The following is a 23,770-nucleotide window of genomic DNA, read 5'->3' as shown; positions in this document are numbered from 1 at the left end:
ACATAAAGATTCAGAATTTTTGATCTGGTCCAACCTCATCCTATAGATGAAAAAATTAAGACCTGGAAAGTTATAATAATTTGCATAAGCTCAGATAGTTAAAAGATTTCCTAAGAGCCTGAATTCAAGCATCAATCTGACACAAAATCCAATGTTGTTTCAAAACACACACTGCATATTCTCTGCCTCTTAATAACAATTAATTTGTCATTAGCATAACATGTGTCACATTTCCAACAATTTTTCACTTAGACTTCATCTTCAAAAATAGTACACCATGCAAGGTTTAGATATAGTCCTTAAAACTTTTTTTAAAGCAAAACTTTTAATTTTAGCTAAACAGTTTTAAATTGAAAGGTTAGATTGCAAGAGGTGAGTTTAAATGCCAGCTATCATAAAAGGACTGTTAGTTAATTCCTTAGCCAATTACCAGATGGAGCGGTCCAGGTGGAGGACTAGGGATTAAAGACAATTTTGCAGCAAAATCTTTTATTCGCTCGTCAACATCAAAATCCTTACAAAGTTTGAGTTGTGCCAATAAACTGAAAGAAAATAGTCATTTTTGTTAATTTAGTGAGGAAAAAATAAAATTAAACATTTCTACTTAATCTTAATTATATACCATAGCCTAATTTTAACTTTATGGCATCATCTGAAAAAGTTAAATGCCCTATCCTAAACAATATTTCTCAGAAAAAAATTATCAAGAAATTTTACTTCAAGGTAGTATTCTAATTGTTTGATGTAAAAAGGGATAAAATTTTATTACTAACAAGGAATGCAATTTTAAAATGATTATGGCCTAAAATTTTAATTTAATAATAAGTGGTGATAAAGGGTGATAGCCATTTTTCAGATGACTCTCCCTCATACACTCAACTTTCAGGCCAAAATGACCTACTTGTTGTTCCACCAATTCTGAATTCTGTCACCCATGTGTCTGTGCTGCTAGACTAGAAGAAGCTCCCCCAAATCATCCCTGCCTTTGTCAAACTTGTAGATTTCTTCCAGGACCAAGGTGCTTCTTCTTATAGGAAGCTTGTCCTGATCCTCCTTGTACTAATTATGTTTCATTAGTCTGTGTAAATGCTGTCCTTGTCCCCCATCCCCTAAAAGAATGGAAACTTATCCAGGGAACAGACTACTTTTCATTTTGTCTTATGTTCCCAGAAGAGAGAATAATACTTTGCACACAGTAAGTCTTAAGAAATACCTACTGAACAAAGAATTCTATTACAAAATTTTTCTAAAGATTAAACTTGCCTTTCTACAGTTTCTACTCACTGTTCCTACAAACCTTCCCATTCCTCCTCCATCAAAAACCTCTCTCTTGATCTGTCCAACCCCACTAGCTCTTCCTCTTAGCAACTAAACTCCTACAATGTCATTGACATACCTGTCATCTCTAATGCCTCTCCTACTTATTTTATCCCTCACAATCCAAGTTCTGACCTCACTATTCAACTAAAACTCTCTCCGAAGTCACCAACAATCTCTTAATGGCCAGTCTAACAGACTTTTCTCCAACCACCTCCTTGAGCTTTGCATCTTATGACACTGAACCTTCTCCTTCCCCCTTAATGTTCTTTTGACTTCTTTCCCCTTTCAGTTTTTGGAACACTACCTCTTGTTCCCCTCCTACCTCTCTGACTGCTCTCAGTTTCTTGTAGGATTCTCACTCAGATCCTGCCCATTAACCCAAGATACCGCCCTCAAGATTCCACCTGGGTCTATTTTCCCCCCTCCTTTCCACCTCTTATTTGGTGATTCTATTATCATCTTTATGTAGATGATTTCTAGGTGTATAAGTCTAGCCCTAGGCCCTCTCTCCTGAGTTCCAATTTGGGATTATCAACTCTCCTTTGGACATCTTGCATCAAATATCCCATTGACATCTCAAACTCATCATGTACAGAAGAGAAGTCATTATCTTTCCTCCCAAGGCTTCCCATCTTCCAAACTTCTCTATCAACATCAAAGGTACCACTATCCTCTCAGTTATGCAGGCTCATCATTTTCAATTCATCACTTCACACTTCCAATCTGTTGCTAAATCTTATTGTTTCTATCTATACATCATATCCCATATACATCCTCTTTTCTTTCCATCACACAGTAACCAGGCTCACTTCACCTATAGACTAAACTAATGCCATGGTCTTTTAACTAGACTTTCTGCCTTAAGTCTTTTTGTATTCTAATCCATTCTCTCTTTCCTCTTTTTTTTTAGGTTTTTGCAAGGCAAACGGGGTTAAGTGGCTTGCCCAAGGCCACACAGCTAGGTAATTATTTTAGTGTCCGAGACTGGATTTGAACCCAGGTACTCCTGACTCCAGAGCTGGTGCTTTATCCACTGTTCCACCTAGCCGCCCCAATTCTAATCCATTCTCAACTTAGCTGCAAAGGTGATTTTCTTAAAAAAACAGGTTTGACCATATCATCTACTCAATAAATTCCAGTAGTTCCTTCAGACCTCCAGGGTCAGATATAAAATTATCTCTCTGGCATTTAAAGCTCCTTATAACCTCTACCCTTCTTTCCAGTCTTATTTGAATGTATTCTAGAATTCAGTTATACTTACTGTTCAATGCATAGACCACTTCATCCCCAAGCTCCTGGTCTTTGCATTGTCAGTACTTCAGGCTTAGAACTGGCTTTCTTATCACCTTTATCTCTTAGGTTCACTGTTTTCCTTTCAAATCCCACTTTCTAGAGGAGATAATTCCTGGTCCACTACCCCTTTGATAGTGCTTTCCCCTCTGAAATGATCTTCCATCTACTCTGTATATAACTTGTTTGGAGCAATTACTTACAAACTTTCTCCCCATTAGAATATGAGCTCTTTGAGGGCAGAGACCACTTTTGCTTTTTTTTTTTTTAATTCCAGGGCTTGGCACAGTATTTGAAAGTCCCCAATGAATATGACGAATAGAATCAAATAGAAGTCTGATCCCTCTTTCACATACCATGATATGTAAAGCTAAGTTTTCTTCAGGTTAAAAATTCCTAGTCCCTTCAAATAATTCTCAAAGGGCCCAACCCAAAGGTCATTCTAATCCTGGTTACTCTTATCTAGATATTCTCCATTCATCTTATCAAATGTCCTTCAAATGTGGTGTGCATAATGGAACACAATATCCCAAATGTGGTCTGATAAGGGCAGTGTAGTAAATCATCTTCTTGGTACTTGATAACAAGCCTTTCAATTCAATATATTCTAGAATCATAACCACATCATGGCTGCCATATAGCATTTATGTCTTACTTGGAAGTTTGCAAAATTCTGGTCCAGCCACATCTTTTTTATCTTGCCTTTGTGAAAGTAAAGTTTTTCAAGGACCCCTTTTAATCTTCATTTTTTTTTTTTAGATCTGGCCAAATAATGAAGCCTATCCAAGATTTTTCTTTTCTGAAATCTGGAGGACATTCAGAATTAGCTATACTTAGAGGGTGGGAAGTGAGTAAATGGATAGAGTGCTAACTTGAATTAAGGGGCATTTGAATTCAAAGTCAGACTTAGACACTTAGTACCTGGGTGCTCTTGATCAAGGTACTTAGCCTCTGTGCACCTTGGTTGCCTCTACTGTAAAATGGATCAAATGAAATAATATTTGGAATTAAAAGTTTATTTGACAGGTTAGATAGTATTTATTGTGACGTGTCCCAGCAAAAGTTTGAACAAAATGCTCTGTGTATGAAAAAATATTATTCAATGTTTCTATTATTAAACACTTCAGCAGTTGACCAAAGTGAAGAACAAAAAGGTTGGTCTTTCTTGTGATCATGTTCTTCAACACACATGAGTAAAGGAAAACTTCATATGTTTTATATTTCATAACAGAGTTCTGCCCACCCTCAACGAAGCCCAACACACTTTGCATGCACATTTTAGTTGTAAAGAACTAGCTTCATAATGAAAAATCAAACAAGTACTGATTCAGAAATATTTTTTCTCACTGAAGACATAGGTTGCTTTGCTTTTCAGAATTAATAAAATGCTCATTGTTTTTCTCACCATGAACATTAATCATCATTCAGTTATTAGTTAATAATATTAGAAATTTTCATAATGGAAATCCATAGGAATCAGAAATTCAGTTAATTTCATAGGTAGAAGAAGTGGCACTGTAAAGTGATGTAATTCTTTTATATGAGGTTCAAGAGTTCAATCACATTTCTCTAATACTGCATACTGTCAATAGGCTTTGCATTTTGTCTCCTGTATTGCTTATTGTATCTTGTTTTTAAAATAAAATATGAATGTACAATGGATAAATTATATGTATTGAAATAAAAACTTCAAATTGTGGCCAGGAAAAGTGAAAATAAAAGTCAAGAGAAGGCAGTCCTATGATTTAACAGAGTATTAGTTGATTGCTTTGACACTTTAAAAACTTTTCTTACTAGTACAAAATAGTTAGCCATAGTTCTTACCAGGAAAGACAATCTCTGAGAGCATTATAATATGGATACCTAGATATAAGACAAATAGCAAAAGGTACAAAGCAGCTAACAGCATGCATGGTCTGCCCAGATAATTCCCAGTGTGGTTTGCCATTGTAGAAGCAATGTTCATCCTGAAAGTAAAGTTAGATGATTACTATCTTTTTTTATATGATTAAAAAAATATTTTTAATGACTCCAAACACTTCCCCCCAAATGCATGTAAAAATTGTTGCCAACAACTATCCTACTGAAAGCTTTCAAGTCCACATTTTCCTACCCCCACTTCCTTCCAAGTCCCCTTCCCATGGCAGCAAATAATCTTAAATAGGTTGTACAGATGATTACTATCTTGACCTTTTCTGGCATTATACAACTCTCTTGATAATGAGATTTAGATAACTTGTGACAAGCAAAGGAAGATGAGATAGTACAAGTCAGGAGTGCCAGATATCCTGGCAGAGTGGAAAGAACAAGGCTTGGAATTAGAGGAAAACTGGGTAAGAATCCAGGTCCTGTTGCTTTCTGTGTGACCCCAAACAATGGTCTCAATTGGCAAGATCAATCAACAAGAATTTCTTAAGTACAGACTATATTTTGGGCACTCTTAGCTGCTGGGAATCCAAAGACTGAAAGAAAGAGATTTCCTTCTCTCTTTAGCTCTCCTCCCCTAACATGTGCATGTATAAGTGCATATATGTATTTACATTATACTAGAAGAGGTAACGTGTATTTGTGCATATGTATATTTCTCTATGCATACATATAGATATGTGCAAGGTGTATGTTCATGTGTGTATATTCTACATGCCTATATGATGCACATATATTTATATTCATATAAGTGTACATGTACACATGTGTGGATTGATACATGCCATGCAATCACACACATATAAAATATACATATATTGGGCATGCATATGTAATAATCTATGCTTCTATTTCAACATGCACATAACTTATACATGTACATGCATAGACATATACTCACACAATCTGTATATTTGTGTGCACATGCATAACAATTGTGTGCATGTGTATATAGTCATTTATGTGTATATGTATACATACATTCATGTATATATACATACAAATATGAACACACCATGTCTAAATATATATAAACTACATATAGATACACACATTTATATATAACATAAATAATAAATACCAAATAAAAATTAATTTGGAGGAAGGGGTCAGCAAAAGTTTCATAGAGAAGATAATGTTGGAGCTAAACTTTGAAGTGATTCTAAGAGGGGGAGGTAATAATGAAATGTCTGTGCAAAAAGGATGAAGATAGGGAGATAGAATGTTGTTTGTGAGAAACAGAAAGGCTAGTTTGGCTGGATTGTGAGAACTTGAAGTGGGGTAATGTATTATAAAGTTAATAATAAATGGGTCTGGGTGATATAGGGTGTTGAAGATCAGAGGGGTTGTATTTGACCCAACACTTACTAGGACTCCCCTGGAATTTACAGAGCATGGAAGTGATGTAGTCAGATCTGAGTTCTAGGAAAACCACTTTGGTAGCTAGACTGAGGGCTGATGGGGAAGGGAGAGACTAGCAGTGGGGAACTCAACTAAGAGTCTATTAGAATAGTCTCCACAAGAGGTTGCAAGGACCTGAATAAGAATGGTGCTGTTGTGAAGAGAGAAAAGGGAATCAATAAAAGAGAAGTTGGAGAATTAGAAATGACAAGATTTGCAAAGAAATGCTGAAACTGCAAACCAAGAAAAAGTCACTTAATCTTTATGAGTCTCAGTTTTCTTATCTTTAAAATGAGGGTAATACCTATAATGTTTACCTTACAGCAAAGATTCTTAACCATTTCTGTGTCATGGACTACTCTAGCAGTCTAATAAAATCTCTGGAGTCCTTCTAAAGACATGTTTAAATAACTGAATAATTAAATAACCAAATGTTAATTTTCTGCTTGAAGTTAATGATGCTATTTTTTTTCCCATCTAAATTTTTGGAGCCTATAATACCCATCAATGAACCGGGGAAGGGATCATAGATTAGAACAACTTGCCTTACAGGGTTATTGTGAAGATCAAGATAATACTTGTAAAATAATTTTCAAATATTAAATGATTCTCTAAATATGAATAGTTTTCTTCAGGATATGCCTTGGTTGAGATAACTCCTTTAAACCTACTTTATAGAAGAAAAGTCACCAACAAGTCAACTACATAGCTGGAATTCAAGCACCCAGATACCTAGACTCTCAAGATTATCTTCTCTAACATAGGATATAAAAATCTTTAGGTTATATAGGAAAATTCCCCAAATCTTCTAAAACATCCACAGAAAATGTAAAACATAAATAACCTACTTGTACGGGTCTGAAGTACTGTGCAACCACACCATATGTTCTGTTGCCACATACATCTGTAAGAACCAGGAAATGTACCTTGTCTTCCTTGGGTTCCGGAGTTACATTGAGTCCTCCTATAAAAAGAAAGGGCGGGGGGGGGGGAGAGAAGGAAATTCTTGTTAGTTGCCTAAACAGAACAAAATTCTTAAAGAAATGGTATGAGAGGGGTGGCTCAGTGGCACAGTGGATAAAGCACCAACACTGGAGTCAGGAATACCTGGGTTCAAATCCGGTCTCAAACACTTAATAATTGAGGGTTATGTGGCCTTGGGCAAGCCACTTAACCCCATTTGCCTCGCAAAAAAAAAAAACCTAAAAAAAGGGGGGCAGCTAGGTGGTGTAGTGGATAAAGCACCAGCCTTGGAGTCAGGAGTACCTGGGTTCAAATCCGGTCTCAGACACTTAATAATTACCTAGCTATGTAGCCTTGGGCAAGCCTCATTTGCCTTGCAAAAACCTAAAAAAAAAAATTTAAAAAAAAGAAATGGCATGAGAATACCAGGCTCCTCTGAAAGCCTTCCCTTATAGAGGGCTAAATCTGGACTTCAGCTCACTCCAGTTTCCACTGGCAGCTGTGCCCCATCAGAAATCCACAGAACACAATGGCCCCCTGCTAGGTACCCTGGTGTTCCCTGCCTCTGCTCTTTTTGTATATGGTCTTCCCCCCCATCAGATTGCAAGCTCCTTGAAGGCAGGGACTAAATAGTCAGTCAACTTGAACTTTAGAGCCAGAAAACCAGGGCTTGAATTTTAGGGGTTTTTTTCCACTTACTAGCTTCTGATTTAAGAGAAATAATTTCATTCTCTAGGATTCAAGTTTCCTGTTCTGAAAAATGTAGGTGCCAACACTTGCCTCATATGACTAAAATATGGAAAAACCCTACAAATGTGAGTGTTTATTAATTCCATTAATAACATCTTACATATGGTACTCTGTAATTTAGTTTTATAAATGTTATTTAATAATATTGCTAATAGGTTAAATGTTATATTTCACCCTGTGCTTTAATATTTATTTTCTCTTCTTTGAGAAAAAATATTCAGCATATAGAAATTTTTTTAGTATTTTAGTGTGTTCTAAAGTAATCACTGAAGACATATGTAAATAATACTAGAAAAATGACTAGCATTTATAGGTATTTTCAAAGTGTTTTACAAATATTATCTCATTTGATGCTCAGGTAGATGTTGTTATTGACCTTACTTTATAGATGAAAAAACTGAAAAGAAGTTTAAGTGATGTGCCCAGGGTCACCCAGCTAGTGTCTAAGGTCAGATTCTGTGCCAGAAAAATAAATAAAAAACCACATGTGAAAAAAAGTTTCTCTGTTAAAATGTGAAGAAAAATACAGACTATTAGAAAACCTGGATAGAAAACTGCCCCTCAGATGAAAGTCCTAAAAGGACCTGTTTGAGGGCAGAAAAATGACTTAAGCTACAGGTCACTGTTTTCCCCCTCACACATTTACTTGCATTTGACTGTGCTTAGAATTTGTGAAGTTAAAATTGACAAGGGGGTCAATCAAATAACTGTTTGGAAACTATGGGATGATTAAATAAGGAGCATGTGTTTCAAAACTGCTAGAAAGGTGGGTTTTATAAGATCATCTTGTAAGGGAAAGATAAAATATTGACCATAAGTTGGGGAGAAGGACTGTGGAATAGTATGATTTGAAACACAGAGAGTAGTATGAAAAAGCCATATGTGAGAGAACTGGTAAGATAGGAACCCATCATTTCTCCTTTCCAAGTAAATTTACTCTTCACTCCTCTTCCTTTTGTGCAATGTCTTCCTCCATTCAACTGTAAATTCCTTGAGGGAGGGACAGTCTTTTTTGTATTTGTACTTGCAGAGCTTAGCAATGCTACCCTGGGCAAGTCATATAACTTCTGTTTGCCTCAGTTTCTTCAACTGTACAAAGGGATAATAACCTATCTTGCAGGATTTCCCTGGGAATAAAATGAAATAATATTTGTAAAGCACTATAACTCAGTAGCTGGGCACATAATAGGACTATTATAGATGCTTATTCCCTCCCTTCCTCCTCAATCTTATAGTTATCCCTCTCAAATAATCTTCATTTTATACTATGTATCAGGTCTTTACTTAGTTGCTCGCTTGAATACTGTCTTCCCCATTAGATTGTGAGCACTCTGAGAGAAAGGGCTGACTTTTGTCTTTTTTGTACAGTGTACTCCTGTGCTAAGTCCTGGGAAGACAAAGAAAGGCAAAAAGCAGTTACTGGTACACATTAAGTGATCAATAAATACTAAATGATTGATTATTTTTGCTTTTGCATTAAGGGAGCATTTTTCTCTTGCACAGCTGCTAGTGTTGTGGTAGTGGATTTTGTTGAACTGGGATGTGAAACAAGGAGGGCTGAGGAGTGATAGTACTAAATATTAGGAATGTATCTCCTCTCCCTCTACTACAGGGCTAACTTTAGATTAGCTCTTTGAGAAAGATTCCTGGCCATGAGGTGATGGTTCACCTTTAAGAAGCCCAAGTCTACTGAGGAAAAGGCAGATTAGGGTGAGCAAGTAAGCACAGAAAGAGAGGATGTGGCCACATTCACAATGAGGCTATATAAGCAGAACAATACGCTGACAAAGTGCTTTTTCCGGAATAAGGAAAGTGGGCTTTGAATTAACTCCATATCTGCCCAACCCATAGTCATGATCTCTGTAGCTAACAGGGATATGGCTTCAACTTTTGGATATGATCAAAGGAAAACAAGGGAAGGCAGGTAGAGGTAGATAGTTATACTTATTTTTTTAGCTCCAGCCACAATAGCTTTATTAATATCACTGTATTCTTTGTATAACTTATAATGGGTACAGTAGGATTTTCTTAGTTTTTGAATGGAAGCCAGACAGTTTGGAATAATACTGTATAGCATTTATACTGGAATAATATAAATAAGCTTTGGTGTATACATTTTCAGAATATACTGTAGGTTAACACCACATTACAAATACTTCACAGAACACCAGTTTTTAACATGAACAGGATTTTTTGGCCAAGTGAATTACTTCTAAGTGAACAAACAGATTTCTCCCCAGCTGCATCTTCCTGGGTTGCTGAGGCTCAAGTCACTTCTATGGGGTGGTATCCATTTGAACCTGCCGCTTGGCTTTCATCTGCACGTATCTGCTTTTGCCATCTTCAAAATGCCTTTTTTCCTCTTCACTTTCTACCAGCAGCTGAGGTACAGGGACATGTAGGTGAAGAAGGCACTAGCAGTGTGGTATCTCTCTTGGGAATGCAATGCAACAGGATCAGCATCCACCAAGACTTCAATCTCCATAGATTTATTGCTGGTGAAGGTCATGCACCCAGAGATGGTGAGGACACAACCTTTCCTGATCTTGTCATGAAAGTTGATGGCATCCACTGAAGCCATGACAATGTTGGTCTTGCAATGGCAGGCAGCCACAATGCTGGCTACTTCATCCATTAGCTTCATGGTAACACCTCCATGAACAAAGCCGTGAAGAGTACAATCAGATGGCCCCACCAGATGTATCAAGATGGACTGGCTGTAGCTGACAGTATATGGCTCTAGGTTAATAGAAGGCTGCATCAGATCTCCGTTCTTCCACTTGGTTCCATCTGTTCCAGTTTTTGAGTTTCATATCTCTTCCTTCCCTCCTCTTCTTGTTCCTTTTGAGTATACACCAAAGGAGGGACCTCGAGCACTTTGTCCACATTCTTCAGTGAGAGGGGCACATACAAGAGCACTGCCTTATTGGTGACTCTTCTAGCACCTGTGAGGACATTTTCTGACATCAAGGTGACCTGGACTTCCACCAAATGCTTTGAAGTATAGGTAATCTCTGCACTCACATGAGCCATTTCTCCAATGCACATGGGGGACAGGAAATCCATGCATTCTACTCTGGCCAAGGCAGCCATACAGGTCTCTCCTTTCTGGCTGTTACAGTGTCAGGTGCTAATGATTGCCCCAGCCTTTTCAATCATTTTCAGAATCATCCCCCCCCATGGACATTGCCTGAAATACTTGCATCATCTGGGAGCATTATCCTGCTGATCTGGATGGCAGAGGGGAACGTGGTCTCTTCTCCCGACATGGTGTTGCTGCTCCGGTGCCGCTGCAGGGACTTGCCGGCTTCCTGATAGTTATACTTTTAACAAGAAATGCTTACCCTTGGTTCTCTTCCACTAAGCACCTCAACCTCTATTACTACTAGTAGCAAACTGGTCCTGGCATACCATGATTCTTCCATGGGAATCAGTGTATCTGCTAAACAGTTCTGTATACAATTACTACAAGAACACCTCTGTCCTTATCTGTATTAACATCATGAAGAAGAACAGTTGGAGATGGCCAGTGGGTAGCATAGATAAGAATGGCCAAATCATATTCTACAAGGTGAACAGAATTTTGGGGGATGCAATGACTTTTTAAAATAATTTACTAAGCCTTCCTGAGAAATATTTAAATTAATCTCAAAGTTTTGACAGCATTTGTCAAGGTGATGGAATTTATTATTGTTTAATTGTTTCAGTGGTGTTTGATTCTTCAAGACCCCTTTTGCACTTGATCTTAGCCAAAAGGCTGAGAAGCGATCAAGACCCCTCTTAGAAAAAGAGACTAGAATTATTTGCCTCCTCTCAGCTCATTTCACAGATGAGGAAACAAAGGAAAACAAGATTGAGTGACTTGCCCAGGGTCACACAGTTAGTGTGTGAAGTCACATTTGAGCTCATGTTCTCCTGACTCCAGGATGGACACTCTATTCAGTATACTACATAGTTGCTCTCAATGTAGATTACAGTATCTCAACAAATGATACATAAAAAGAACATATAAAAATATGCAAAATGTCTAGAAAATAATGGAAAGTAAAAATGCACAACTAAAAGAATTATATATATATACACTAAAAATGCACAACTAAAAGAATTATATATATACACTAACTTGTTTATGTCAAAATATTTGGTAACAAGTATATATGAATGTAATCATATGGTAACTAACATTATAAAGCATTTTCAGGTTGGCAAAGCACTTTACATATCCAACTCATTTGATCTTCATAACAACCCTAGGAAGTAGGTACTATACCCATTTTGCAGATGATGAACTAGAAGTTGAGAGTGATTAAACGATATGCTTAGGGTTACATGGTTCACATGTGTCAGAAGCAGGACTTGAACTCAAATCTTCTTCATGCAAAACTTTTTGTTTTGTTTTGTTTTTTTAGGTTTTTGCAAGGCAAATGGGGTTAAGTGGCTTGCCCAAGGCCACACAGCTAGGTAATCATTAAGTGTCTGAGACCGGATTTGAACCCAGGTACCCCTGACTCCAGGGCCGGTGCTTTATCCACTACGCCACCTAGCCGCCCCTCATCCAAATCTTAACACTTTATTGGTTGTGCCCTACTAGCTATATTTGTCCTAAAGAAATTAATTTACTTCTAGTTCTTGTTATCTGATAAAGCTACACAAAAATCTTAAGAATTTACCTGGTTTAGGGGCGACTAAGTGGCGCAGTGGATAAAGCACCGGCCCTGAAGTCAGGAATACCTGGGTTCAAATCCAGGCTCAGACACTTAATGATTACCTAACTGTGTGGCCTTGGGCAAGCCACTTAACCCCATTGCCTGGTTTGGCTTCCTGACAAGTTCTTCTTGACATATGCAACATTCTCAATACAGGCTAGTACTATGAAAATTATGAGCTTGACTAAATGCTGACTGATTTTTTGCAATAAATTATTTTATATAAGTAAAAAACATTTTAAATTAAAAAGCTACTTTAATTGAGTTTTTTTAAGTGTTAAAGTTTGGTATATGATTGTGATGGAATACCTTTTTTATTATAAGAAATGATAAGCTCAATAATCTTAGAAAAAAGGAAAGCTTTGCATAAAATAATTAGAGTGAAATGTATAGAAACAAGAGAATACTGTATACAGTATCAACAATGTTATTTTAAGAATAACTTTGATGAATAAACTATTCTAAGTACCCAAATTAATTATAAAGAACATATGAAGAAATGCTGTCTGCATCTAGAGAAAGAACTGATAGAATAATTTTGCATATCATACACCTATTTGTGACTAATGGCAGTCATCTATGGGGGAGGGGAGGAAGAGGGGAGGAGAAGAGAAAAAAGAAAAAAGGAAATTTACACTAACTTTATTATGTACTTAAAAGGAAAAGCAAATTGTACATATTTGTAATTATCTTTTTATTATATATTTATTGTGTTTATTAAAAAAGACAAATGACACCACTCATATTATAAAATACATATTTACACATATTTTATTATATATTTCCATTTATAGATATGGAAATGCTTGTTTTATTCCCTAAATTCAAAATAAAGTAAAGAGACCATACCTGGAAAACATAGCTGTGGCAAAGCACTCAGATCAACACCATTTGGAATGCTAACATCTTCCAAATCAGGTACTCTCTGATCTCCTTGGGGGTTCCTCCAATTTTCACTTCTGAGTTTGTCTCTTTTTTTTCTGAAAGATCTTCTTCTTGTTTTATTCGAATTAGTACAATTGGCACCAGCTGTTGAACTGTCCTCTTTACTGATGAATGGAGGTACAAAAACAGAAAGAACCTCAGGCTCAAGAGGAAGAAGTTTTTTCAATCCCTTCCTCTGGGCAACCTAAAAAATAAATAAAAGGAATAAAAGCATGATTAGTTTTTTTGGCAAAGTACTTTACTGTTCAGGCTATACCTTTTAAAATTCAAAGAATCATAAATATTTGTGGAGGTTCTCTAGTAAAACTCTTTTATAATTTGCAGAGAAGGATAATCATCCTATCCCTGATTGCCAGGGTACTATATCTCTCCTTTTTTTGACTAAATACCTTTAGAAGACTATTTGTAATAGATGCTTCCACTTTCTCTCCTCATTCTCTTCCACAATAAGGTTTTCAAACTGATTATTCAACCAAAATTACTCTCCCTAAATTTTGCCAATTCTGATGGCCTTTTTTAAATCAACTTCCCTGAGCTCTCTTCAGTATTTAAAATTACTGATCATCCTCTTCTTCTGAATGCTCTCTCCTCTTTGGATTTGTGCAACTGTCTTTGCTGGACTATTCCTCTTTTGTCCCTTTGTTGGAGTTTCATCCAGGTCACACCTGTTAACTGTGGTTAATTAACTGTGGATTAGGCTTGGTCCTAGGCTTTATATGATTTCAACTGGTAATCTCAGCAGTTCCCAAGATTTCAATTATCATGTCTATGCAGTTAATTCTTAAATGTATCTAGCTCAAGTTTGTCTTCTGAGCTTCAAACATATTATCAAGTGCCTCTAGACACCTCAAACTCAAAATTAAAGAGAACTCATTATCATTCCCCCCAAACTCTGCCTTTGAACTTCCCTATCTTCATCTCACTTCTTAGAGTCATTTTTCTTTTCTTTTTTTTTTTCCAAGGCAAACGGGGTTAAGTGGCTTGCCCAAGGCCACACAGCTAGGTAATTATTAAGTGTCTGAGACTGGATTTGAACCCAGGTATTCCTGACTCCAGGGCCGGTACTTTATCCTCTATACCACCTAGCTGCCCCTAGAGTCATTTTTCAATCCTCATTCTCACTCGCTTCATGTATCTCTTGTCAAATCTTGTTTTAACCACCCAAATCCCATGTTATCCTTTTCCCTACTCACACCACTCTAGTTCAGACCTCATTATCTCTCATTTGAATTGCTGCAATAACTTTTAAATTGGTCTTTCTACCTTAAATTCTCTCCACTTCAATCCATCTTGGTGTCATATTGATTCTTTGAGACAATGTTTATTCCCTTTAATTTTGCAACATTCACTCTTGATTATGTTTGTTACTTTTTCCATTTACATTGTTATAGTTATTACTTACATTGCTTTCTTGGGTCCAACTACTTAACTCTGCATTATTTCATGGAAATCTTTCCCTGCTTCTTTGAGTTTTTAGGAAATTATTTCCTAAAATATGGGTTTGACTGTGTCATCTTTGCCATTTCAGTGAGTTCAAGTGGTTCCCTATTATCTCTAGGAACAAATACAGTTAACAAATTCAATGACATAGACCTTTTGCCAGTCATTATTAATGGTGCAGTGATGTAAATTTGTTTCAAAAAATACTTCTATAGGTTTTTCTTTCCTTTTTTTCTTTTTTTTCTTTTTTCTTTTGTATATATTTTTGCAAGGCAAACGGGGTTAAGTGGTTTCAGATAGGTAATTATTAAGTGTCTGAGGCCAGATTTGAACTCAGGTATCTTGACTCCAGGGCCGTGCTCTATCCACTGCTCCACCTAGTTGCCCCTTTTATAGGTTTTTCAATTGTTTTTCTTGTGCCTTTTTGATAAGGCATGGTTATCTTTCCATGGCTAACTTAAGTCCTAATTTCACTGATAGTAGAGGTATATATGTTGGGGGCAACTAGGTGACACAGTGGATAGAGTACTGAGCATGGAGTCAAGAAGACACATCTTTCAGAGTTCAAATCTAACCTCAGACACTTACTAACTGTGGGACCCTGGACAAGTCATTTAACTGGTTTGGCTTGGGGTCATCATCAGTAAAATGAGATAGAAAAAGAAACAAAAAATTACTTCAATATCTTTGTCAAGAAAAGAAAGGGGCAGCTAGGTGGCACAGAGAATAGAGAACCAGCCCTGGAGTCAAGAGGACCTGAGTTCAAATCAAATCTGACTTCAGACAATAATTACCTAGTTGTGTGACCTTGGGTATCACTTAACCCCACTGCCTTGCAAAAACCAAAAACCAAAACAGCAACAACAAAAAAAAAACCCAAATAGAATTACGAAGAGTTGGACAATGACTGAAATGACTGAACATTTCTGTTAGAATGTTTTCCAAATTGGTTATGGTCTGTTTTACAGATCTGAAAGTATGATAATATAATATGATATGATATGATATGATATGATATGATATGATATGATATATGATATGGTATAAGTTAATTGCTTTAAATTTGTTTTTTCCATTCATATTTGATTTCAGAATCTTTACCTTTCCTTTGATGTCTTTAGCCTCAAAGTAGCTTGCCCAGAGGAGATAAAGACATCTATTAGAAATTGCCAAAAAAAAATTAAAAAAAAGAAATTGCCAACATTTCAAAGTAACACCTGTATTTAGCTTTAAAATTTTCAATCTCTATATTTCATTGGCAGGTATCAAGAATTTTATAGTTAACTATTCCAAAAGATATTTTGCTATCATTGGAAGAAGATTCCACAAACTGTTTGATGTGTTTTTGGTGGAGTCATGTAATTTGATGGCATCTATGCCACCATATGAAATGATTAATAAGGTGATTTGTTTGACTCCTTAAATATGAAATCCACTCTTAGAGTTCTATTTAGGAGAAATAATAATGGACTTAAAGCAAGGCAGAACACATATTTTGTTTAAAGCATTAACTTGAAAGATGCCATGTTAGAATGTTGATAGCATGTTTTAAACAGAAAACAGTTTTTCATGTGCCAAAACTCTAATATTCTCACTATATTTTGGCCCAATCTGTATATTTACAGAACATGAAAAAACCATAAGTATTGAAGTAAAACAAAGGTTTCTGCAATAAATCAAGAAAGGCAGCTTAATGTTCCTGAATTTTCTAGTAACTTATTCAATAATGACTATGTCATTCTCAACACTTGGGATCTGCTGGTTGTAGTTCAGTCGTGTCTGATCCTCCATGACTCTCACAGTCCATACTATCCATGGAATTTTCTTGGCCAAATTACTTGAGTAGTTTGCTCTTTCCTTCTCCAGTGAATTATGGCCAACAGAGCTCAAGTGACAGCTAGGAAGTCTCTAAGACTGGATTTGAACTCAGATCTTCCTAACACCAGGACTAGTACTCTATCCACTGAGCCATCTAGCTGCCCTGGGATTTTTTAGTAAACTCTTTTTGTTCCTCAACCAATATGCTATTTTTTCCCTAAGTATTTATAGAATTTAAATGATCCAAGCTGTGAATGTTGTGTATAAAATACATAAACCTGTAAATGGCCTATATTTGAAGGAGTCATTAGTGCTTTCCTCTTTTGGTAGTAGATTTACAAAACTTCAGTTAAAGGGGGAATCAGACTTGTGTCTGAGAGGAAGCTGGTAAAATTCTTTGCTAGAAATTCACCCTGTGAATCATTTACAGTTAAGAAATACTACCCAGTCAGTCCTATCACTTCCCAGTTTTTCAGAAAAATTTGAGTTTGAGTCACTTTCCTGGACATAAATGTTCTGGCGCATGAGTTTTATATTTTTTGTTTGATATAGCTTGCATTTTCTTGTTCTTCTTGCAAACATAAATATTATCAGAAAGTTTTCATATCCACTTTCTTCACTGTTTTCTCTCCTTTCATTGCTTTCCTTGTAATTTAAATCTCTGTAGTAAAAATCTTGATGGGTGCAAAATTATTTTTTCTTCATGTTGACTTAAAAAATGTTTACTTGTGTCCTTTTTTGTAAACAAAAATTAACAAAATGTCTGCCAATATCCTTCTCCTCTCTCATTCCACAGAATTATTCCACATAATATTTTAAAGGTTAAAAAAAGACGTAGAAGAGAAAAAATTGGCAAAATTGATCAATACATAGAAATAGTCTAAAATATATTTAATATTCTATCCCCATGGATCTTGACCTCTGCAAAGGAGTATTGTGGATCTCATATTGATTCTCTGAGACAATGTTTATTCCCTTTAATTTTGCAACATTCACTTCTGATTGTATTTGTTACTTTTTCCATTTACATTGTTATTACTTACATTGCTTTCGTGGCTCCAAATACTTAATTCTGTATCATTTTTGCCTCTGTTGTTTCTTTTTTTTTTTAGGTTTTTTTTTGTAAGGCAAACGGGGTTAAGTGGCTTGCCTAAGGCCACACAGCTAGGTAATTATTAAGTGTCTGAGACCGGATTTGAATCCACTGTGCCACCTAGCCACCCCTGCCTCTGTTGTTTCTTACAGAACATTTCATTATATTCATGCCCCATAATTTTTAGTTATTCCTCAAATGATAGGCATATTTTTATTTTTTGACTTTTATATTCAATTGTTAAGTAATTTCAGAATTTCAAATGTGTTTTTATTTTCCAAATTCCTTTTTGTAGTTTTTAATTGGGACACATTATTCTACTGTATATAACATAACATTTAGATACTGATATAATCTGATGACTTTCTGTTGGTCTTTAAAAACTTTCTCAAGATTATTTTTCCATTGTAGTATGTGCTGTATCTCTTTATAATTCTTGTACCTTCCTTGATAATCCTATCTTTCTTCCCATTGTCTTTATGTTGCAATGACATGGGATATATTGCTATATAAAGGTCCTTAAATGACTTTTACACTTTAGTCAAATATTATAGAATTCATTCACTGTTGAAAATTACAGGAAATCTCAGCTTTTTAGTTTACTGTTTTAGTATAGTTGGTCTGATAGTTAATTTTGTGCTAATTTAAAAGGATTTTCAAAATTCTGGCCTAATATGACCATCTCTTCTTCAAAATAACTTGAGGTATTAGTATTATTTTGTCCATTATTCCATTATTTATTTCTAGAATCTGCATTAAGGGAATTATCAGTGACCTCAACTATACCTTCTTCAGATTTTGGTAGCTCTTCAATCTTGTTTTGGATTGAAATGATTGAAGTGATTTCTTATGATTGACATGATTACCATAGCAGGCTTCAAATACATTGTTGTGTGACTTAAGAGCTGAAGATATTGTTCACAAAAGGAGTATAAAGAAGTCTTTGCCTGTAACTGGTAGGATCTGTTTCTAATTTTGCTATGCTCTCAGACTGGAAAACAATGAAAGAATTCACAAACTTAGTTCATTTAATACCTATTTGGGGTTTGCAGCAGCATCTGCAGTAAAGAATTTCTAGTAGTTGAAAGATAGGTATTTCTGATTTCTTCTGGTACATCTTGACTTCTTGTAGTACCAGAACAAGGAGGAGCAATATTATTTTCCTGTGGTTTTCTGTGTCAAGATGATCATCAAAAACCTTTTCAAGACAACTCTGTGTTTTCCCATCTTTTTCTTTAATGGGAACAATTATAGCATTTTGACTATGGTGTAATCAATAAGTGGTACTGTCAAAGGTCAAATTCATCAGCATTTTGGGGTTTCTGAAGGTCCAGATAGGTGTTATTCAGGCCTCATTGTTCTCTGGCTGTGAAACCTGGAGAGTCTATAAGTACCTTGTCAGGAAATTGAATTGCTTCCATTTGAAATATTTTGGGAAGAGTCTAAAGATTGTGTGAAAATAAGGTACCAGACACTGAGGTCCTTTCTCAGCTGAACTAACTGCCCAAACATTCAAACTCTGCTGTAGACAGCACAATTCTGATGGGCTGGTAACATTGTCTGAATGCTAAATGTATATTTGCCTAAAAGACTATCTTATGGAAAATTCACACAAGACAAGTGTTCACATGGAGGTAAGGAGGAATGATACAAAGATGCTCTCAAGATCTGTCTAAAGAACTTTGGAATTGTTTGTGAGACATAAGAGACACTGGAACAGGACTGGCCAGCAATGTGTACCCACATCAAAGAAGGTGCTATGCTCTATAAGTAGAGATACAGTAGTTCAAAAGAAACATGAGATGCACCAACTGAAAGATATCTTCACTCCAAATATTCATGTGGACTATTTATGCCCGTTCTGTGGTAGAGTCTTCCAAACTCCTATTGGTCTGGACTTTGGACACCCATTACCTGGACTTTAACATAGTGATGTCATTTTGATCCTTTTTGAGAATGAAGGACAACAGTTGTGTGACCATAAGCAAGTCACTTAACCCTATTTGCCTCAGTTTCTTCATTTATTAAATAAGTTGGAGAAGGAAATGGCAAATGATTCCAGTATCTTTGCAGAGAAAACCCTAAATAGGGCCATGAAGTTAGACAATTAACTGATTAAATAAGACCACCAAGATAAAATCTCAGCTCTTCTCCCTCTTCTAACTTCCTTCACAGTTCCTAGTCCATGGTTTAATATTAACTAAAGATATGTTGTTGACAGACTGACTAATTTTAGGAGATGTTTCAATGAGGGTACATGGTATGCAAAAACCTTTTGGCACAGGGAAAGAGCATGAGGCATCAAATTAAGAACAGATATCACTGACAATCTCTTGTGGTGCAGACAACAGGCAATTAAGAAGACTTAAGGGAAGTCAAAAATTTTTGAAAGGCCTGATGATGGATGGTAAAATGAGAATGAGATGGCTAACAAAGGAATTTGTTATGCTTGATTAAACATTTTAACAGGTTTTGGGTTTCTTGGAGGTAGCCTCGTGACATAATGGATAGACCAGCACAGGGCCTGGAAGCTGGAAGATATGTTCAAATCTGGTCTCAGACTATTATTAGTTGGGTGATTCTGAACATGTCACTTAACCCTTTTTACATAAAATTCCTCATCTGTAAAATGATGTAAAGAAGAAAATGGCAAATATGCCACAGAATCAGACATGACTGAAATGACTGAACAATAAGAACAAATTTGGATTTCTGCTTTCCCAGTGACAGGAGAAGGAGATGACAGAAGGGGAGAATTTAGAACTGAAAGTAAAATTGAAAAAATGAGAAAGAGAAAACTGCCAGTGAAAGAAGATAAGTAGAGATAAAGCAATTAAAATTTCTAGAACTTTCAGCATTATAAAGATAGTGTCTAGTAAGCTATTCTAAGCAAATGAATTCACACAACAATCACTTTATTCATTAGTGGCTCAAACTATGAATCATACTCTCATGTCAATAGGGTTGTTTTTATGTGGTACTCTTTATATTTAGTCAAGAAATCTTTTATACTTCTAAAAGAAGTATTTAAAAATGTCAAAGTTCATACCTTTACATCCAGAAAGAAATGACCAACTAGAGGAAATCATACTCTTTTTTGGCACTAAGAAAGGTCATCAATACATCATTCTTGGAAGCAATCCATTTTAATTGTTGGCTGAAACCAAGAAAGGTCATCGATATATCATTCTTGGAAGAAATCCATTTTAACTGTTGGCTGAAATTCAACACTATTCATCAGGATTCATCAGAAAGCTTGACCTAATGAACTGTGAAATTTCAATTTCCCTCCTCATGGTTAAAATTATACATTTCTATATGGATTTTGATCTCACAACATTAATTGAAATTTATAATATAAATATAAAGGGGGAATGAGCTTTTTACAATGGATGGGCAGGAATAACAATATAGTAAAGAAAGACAACCCTAAAAGACTTCAGAATGCTTCCAAAAGAAAAAAAGACTTAAGAACTCTGGTCAATGTAGGGTCCAATCAGGATTCCAGAGAACTAGGCCCAGAGTGATGAGCAAGGACAGAATATCTTCATGACTGGTGTGAAATACCTGAAGATCAACAGTATGAGATAAAGTTGCTTTAAGTTCTGCTTTGGACATATGGTAGCTGTGTGACCCTGGGCAAATCTTTAACCTCTCAAAGCTCCAAATAAGCAGTTCTCCCAAGAACTACTGGTGTTCCCCAGAATCATTTTTCATTTTTTTTTTGCAAGGCAAATGGGGTTAAGTGCCTTGCCCAAGGCCACACAGCTAGGTAATTATTAAGTGTCTGAGGCCAGATTTGAACTCAGGTACTCCTGATTCCAGGGTCAGTGCTCTGTCCACTGTGCCACCTAGCCGCCCCTCCCCAGAATCATTTAAAGAGATTCTCCAGGTTAAAACTATTTTCAAAATAACACTAAGATGTTATTTGTCTATTAAAACATTCTTCCATTTTCAACTTACAAACCTTTTAAAAACTAATTTTCTTCATAAACTTCAATGAATACCATATTCTGCAATAAACTGAATGCAGAAGCAAATATGAGGATTCACTTCAATTCTATTAAACCAGACATTAAAGAGATTTGAAAAAAATATGTTTTTAAAATGCCATTTTTCTCACTAACTTTTTTGTTTTGAAAATAAAAATTGTTCATAAAATGTCATCTATGTTAAAATAAAATGAATTTAGTGCGATTTGAATTGATAAATTTTTTTATCAGTTTCATTTTCCAATACAATAAATATTAATAGAGATAACCAGAAGTTAGACTGAAGTTAGAGATGACAGCTAGATTGAATTACTGACACTCAAGAACCAATTTTAGGGCAAGCATTTATGGTTCACCAAATTATAAATTAGTATTTGGATTATTGCTTTCTTGATTTTCTAGAAATCATAAAGTGATGGAGAAAATGTTAATAGTACAGATTAAATTTATGGGGGGGGAGGAAATTGGGGTTAAGTGATTAGCCCGGGGTCACTCAGATTAATCTTAAAAGAATGTCCTGAAATATGTTTTGAATGATTCCACATGTATAATTAATACCATGTTGCTTGACTTCTCAATGAGTAGGGACAAGGGGGAGGGAGAGAATTTAGAAATCAAAATTCTTAAAAATGAATATTAGAAATTAATTAATTGGTATTTTAAAAGACAAAACAAGTATGTCTTAAGAATCTTTCTTTTAGTTGCATTTTTTTCCAGTCTATATAAGCACAAGAACAAACCAGTACATTCCTGTCTACATCACACAAGAACAAAAGTTCCTTGGAGTTTTCAATAATTTTTAAGAGATCAAAAATGTTTGATAACCACATGCCTCTCTTAGACTGTAAGTTGCAGAAAATGGACTTGCATTGGTAGATTTAGTTCCACCCCCACAGTTCTCAATATCAATAAAAGGTTTTATCCCTGTTCTTCTCAGCCTCTATCCTACCTCTACACACATACTGAAGACCTAAGTCAAACTAAAGTCTTAGATCTTAGGAAGCAGTATGAAGTCAGAAAAATAAAAGGCATCAATTCAGGCCTTCTTCCTGCTATTTACTATGTGATCTTGGACAAAAGCACTATATCTTTCTTAGCCTCAGTTTCTTTATATGGAATATAAGAATGAAAGGATGAAAGGATACTATGATACCAATATCTTATGATAGGGGAGAGAGAGAGAGAGAGAGAGAGAGAGAGAGAGAGAGAGAGAGAGAGAGAGAGAGAGAGAGAGAGAGAGAGATCTAAATCCTATGCCAGCAAAGCATGATTTCTTATCAGGACATAAAGGTTTCAAGTCCAGATTGGGTGATATATGTCTATCTTCCAAAGATAGTCTAAATTCAGAAAGGTCTGCCACCTGATAGGCTGAAGAGTAATGAATTCTTCAACAGAAGCATCTCTTAAAGACAATTCACTTAAGTCATAAAGAAATTATAATCTGCTTAGTGGAAACAGTATCCCTCAAACAACAAAATCAATTAAAGTCAAAAATCAAAAGCAAATACAAAAGCAAAAACAATTGCTTAAGGTTAACACTTGTATTATTTAACTCACAGAGGAATGAGATGTATAAAGCATGAAGGTTTTCAAGTAAGTAAATATGAATGTGCAAAACATAAATTATATAAATACATAAATTGTGAAATATAAATAAAAACTGATGAGAACTTTGGAGCGGCAAAGTGACCAATATCAGCTCTGTGTATTAAGAAATGCAATGCAAACTGAAGGAACTCTATAAATATTCATTGAATGTATTTGTATAATTAAAGATAAATGGAATCATAATTTGAGAGGCAGAAGGAACCCTTGTAGGTCAGCAAGTCCAACATACAATTCCCTCTAAAATAAGAAAAAACAATTCCCTCTAAAACAATCATAACCAGTGGGTTAGTTGGTAATTCAGCATTTGCTTAAAAAATCTATTCAGTGTTCAGTAGTTGTAATTACAAAGGAAAGAATGATCAAGCTGAAGTACTGTGATCTGAATTAAACTTGGTTCTGCTATTTACTACAATGTGATATTAGGCAAGTCACCTAATTTCTCTATGTCTCTATTTCTTCATCTAGAAAATGAAGGTAGTCTCTTGCAACTTGAATCCTAAGATGCCACTCACTGCCAA

General features: G+C 35.6%; 1 protein-coding gene and 1 pseudogene across 2 annotated transcripts in view; both read right to left on the bottom strand.

Moving 5' to 3' along the window:
- Positions 1–23,770, bottom strand: part of DENND3 (DENN domain containing 3) — a 104,924-nt gene that overhangs the window by 69,804 nt on the left and 11,350 nt on the right. For both annotated transcript variants that reach the window (XM_074202765.1, XM_074202764.1), the window contains exons 2-5: positions 13,206–13,485; positions 6,786–6,901; positions 4,435–4,577; positions 431–542 (exon numbers count right to left, since the gene is read on the bottom strand). In XM_074202765.1, the coding sequence (XP_074058866.1) occupies positions 431–542; positions 4,435–4,577; positions 6,786–6,901; positions 13,206–13,485 (651 nt within the window). The remainder of the gene's footprint in view (positions 1–430; positions 543–4,434; positions 4,578–6,785; positions 6,902–13,205; positions 13,486–23,770) is intronic.
- On the bottom strand, positions 6,931–12,094 carry LOC141499952 (cytosolic acyl coenzyme A thioester hydrolase pseudogene; annotated as a pseudogene).

This window comes from Macrotis lagotis, chromosome X (assembly GCF_037893015.1).
Source record: "Macrotis lagotis isolate mMagLag1 chromosome X, bilby.v1.9.chrom.fasta, whole genome shotgun sequence".
In the NCBI taxonomy this organism is placed as follows: Eukaryota; Metazoa; Chordata; class Mammalia; order Peramelemorphia; family Peramelidae; genus Macrotis; species Macrotis lagotis.
This window is presented reverse-complemented; position numbering and strand designations above follow the sequence as displayed.